The sequence below is a fragment of the Aptenodytes forsteri genome, unplaced genomic scaffold (assembly GCF_000699145.1).
Source record: "Aptenodytes forsteri isolate BGI_AS27 unplaced genomic scaffold, ASM69914v1 Scaffold777, whole genome shotgun sequence".
NCBI lineage: Eukaryota > Metazoa > Chordata > Aves > Sphenisciformes > Spheniscidae > Aptenodytes > Aptenodytes forsteri.
Window position 1 is genome coordinate 88,295 of NW_008796208.1, and position 991 is coordinate 89,285.

The 991-nt window shown below is 70.7% G+C and overlaps 1 protein-coding gene across 1 annotated transcript in view; it reads right to left on the reverse strand.

Moving 5' to 3' along the window:
- LOC109279722 (plectin-like) overlaps positions 1-941 on the reverse strand; it is an 8,245-nt gene extending 7,304 nt beyond the window's left edge. Inside the window, exons 1-2 of the mRNA XM_019474366.1 lie at positions 846-941; positions 372-538 (exon numbers count right to left, since the gene is read on the reverse strand). Of these exons, the coding sequence (XP_019329911.1) occupies positions 372-502 (131 nt within the window). The 5' untranslated portion in view covers positions 503-538; positions 846-941. The remainder of the gene's footprint in view (positions 1-371; positions 539-845) is intronic.
- Between the last annotated feature and the right edge of the window lie 50 nt (positions 942-991).

The window sequence follows — 991 nt, forward strand, 5'->3', positions numbered from 1 at the left end:
CCCAAAGTGCCATCGGCACGCTTGGCCCCGCCGGCGGCTCGTCCCAGCGAGCACATGCCTGCCCCGCGCACGGCATCACCCTGCACCACCGGCTGCTGCAAGGGGCCAAATCCTGCCAGCACCGGAGCCAGGTCATCCGCAGCTCCAGGGGCTGCTCGCTCCACCACGGGGGCCAAGAGCCCCGGCTCACCCAGCAGCCCGAGCCAGGGGACAGTGGTGCCAAGGGAGGCTCGGCGCCGCAGGGATGGGGATGGGGGTGCCGGGTCCCTGGCAGGGAAACGTGAGCTCTGTGCCCGCAGGCGGGTACGGCACTGCCCGCCCCGGCCAGCCTGGTGTGCTGCCCCGACACGCGGTGGCTCCGCTCCACCTACTTGTGCCGGTGGATGATGGCGTTGAAGAGGCGCCCGTCCCGCCAGCTGGTGGTGAAGTTGTCGCAGCGCAGGCCCTGGTAGTCCTCCACCATCCGCTGGGACCAGAGCAGCAGCTTCTCCTTGGCCGTCATGTCCTCCGACTGCCCCGTCACCTGGATGTCCGAGATCTGCCGGGACAGGGGGGTTACACCGGCCCGTCCGCCAGCTCCTGCTGTGCACGGGCACGCTCGCTCCGTGGCGGCCTCCACCTTCTCCACCGCAGCCTCCGCCAGTGATGCCCCGGCCCCACCACTGCTCCGCTCCTGCCCCATGCGGGGACCAAACCGGCACCAGGGAGCCGCCCAGCGCTGCAGAGCCCCAGCGTCCCAGCACCGCTGGCACTGCCACCACTGCCCCCAGCCCCGCCACCGCCACATTCCCCCCACGCTGCAGCACGGCACGTGCCCGTGCCGGGCCCCGGGGCTCTGGGCTCACCTGGAAGTGGAGAATGATGGTCCAGATGAGCCCCAGCGTCAGCTTGGGGTTGCCATCGGCAATGTCATCGTTGCGGATGTTGACCAGCTTCACCTGCGAGGCCGAAGCACACGGCGGCTGCAGGGAGGGCGGGGAGCATGCCCCAG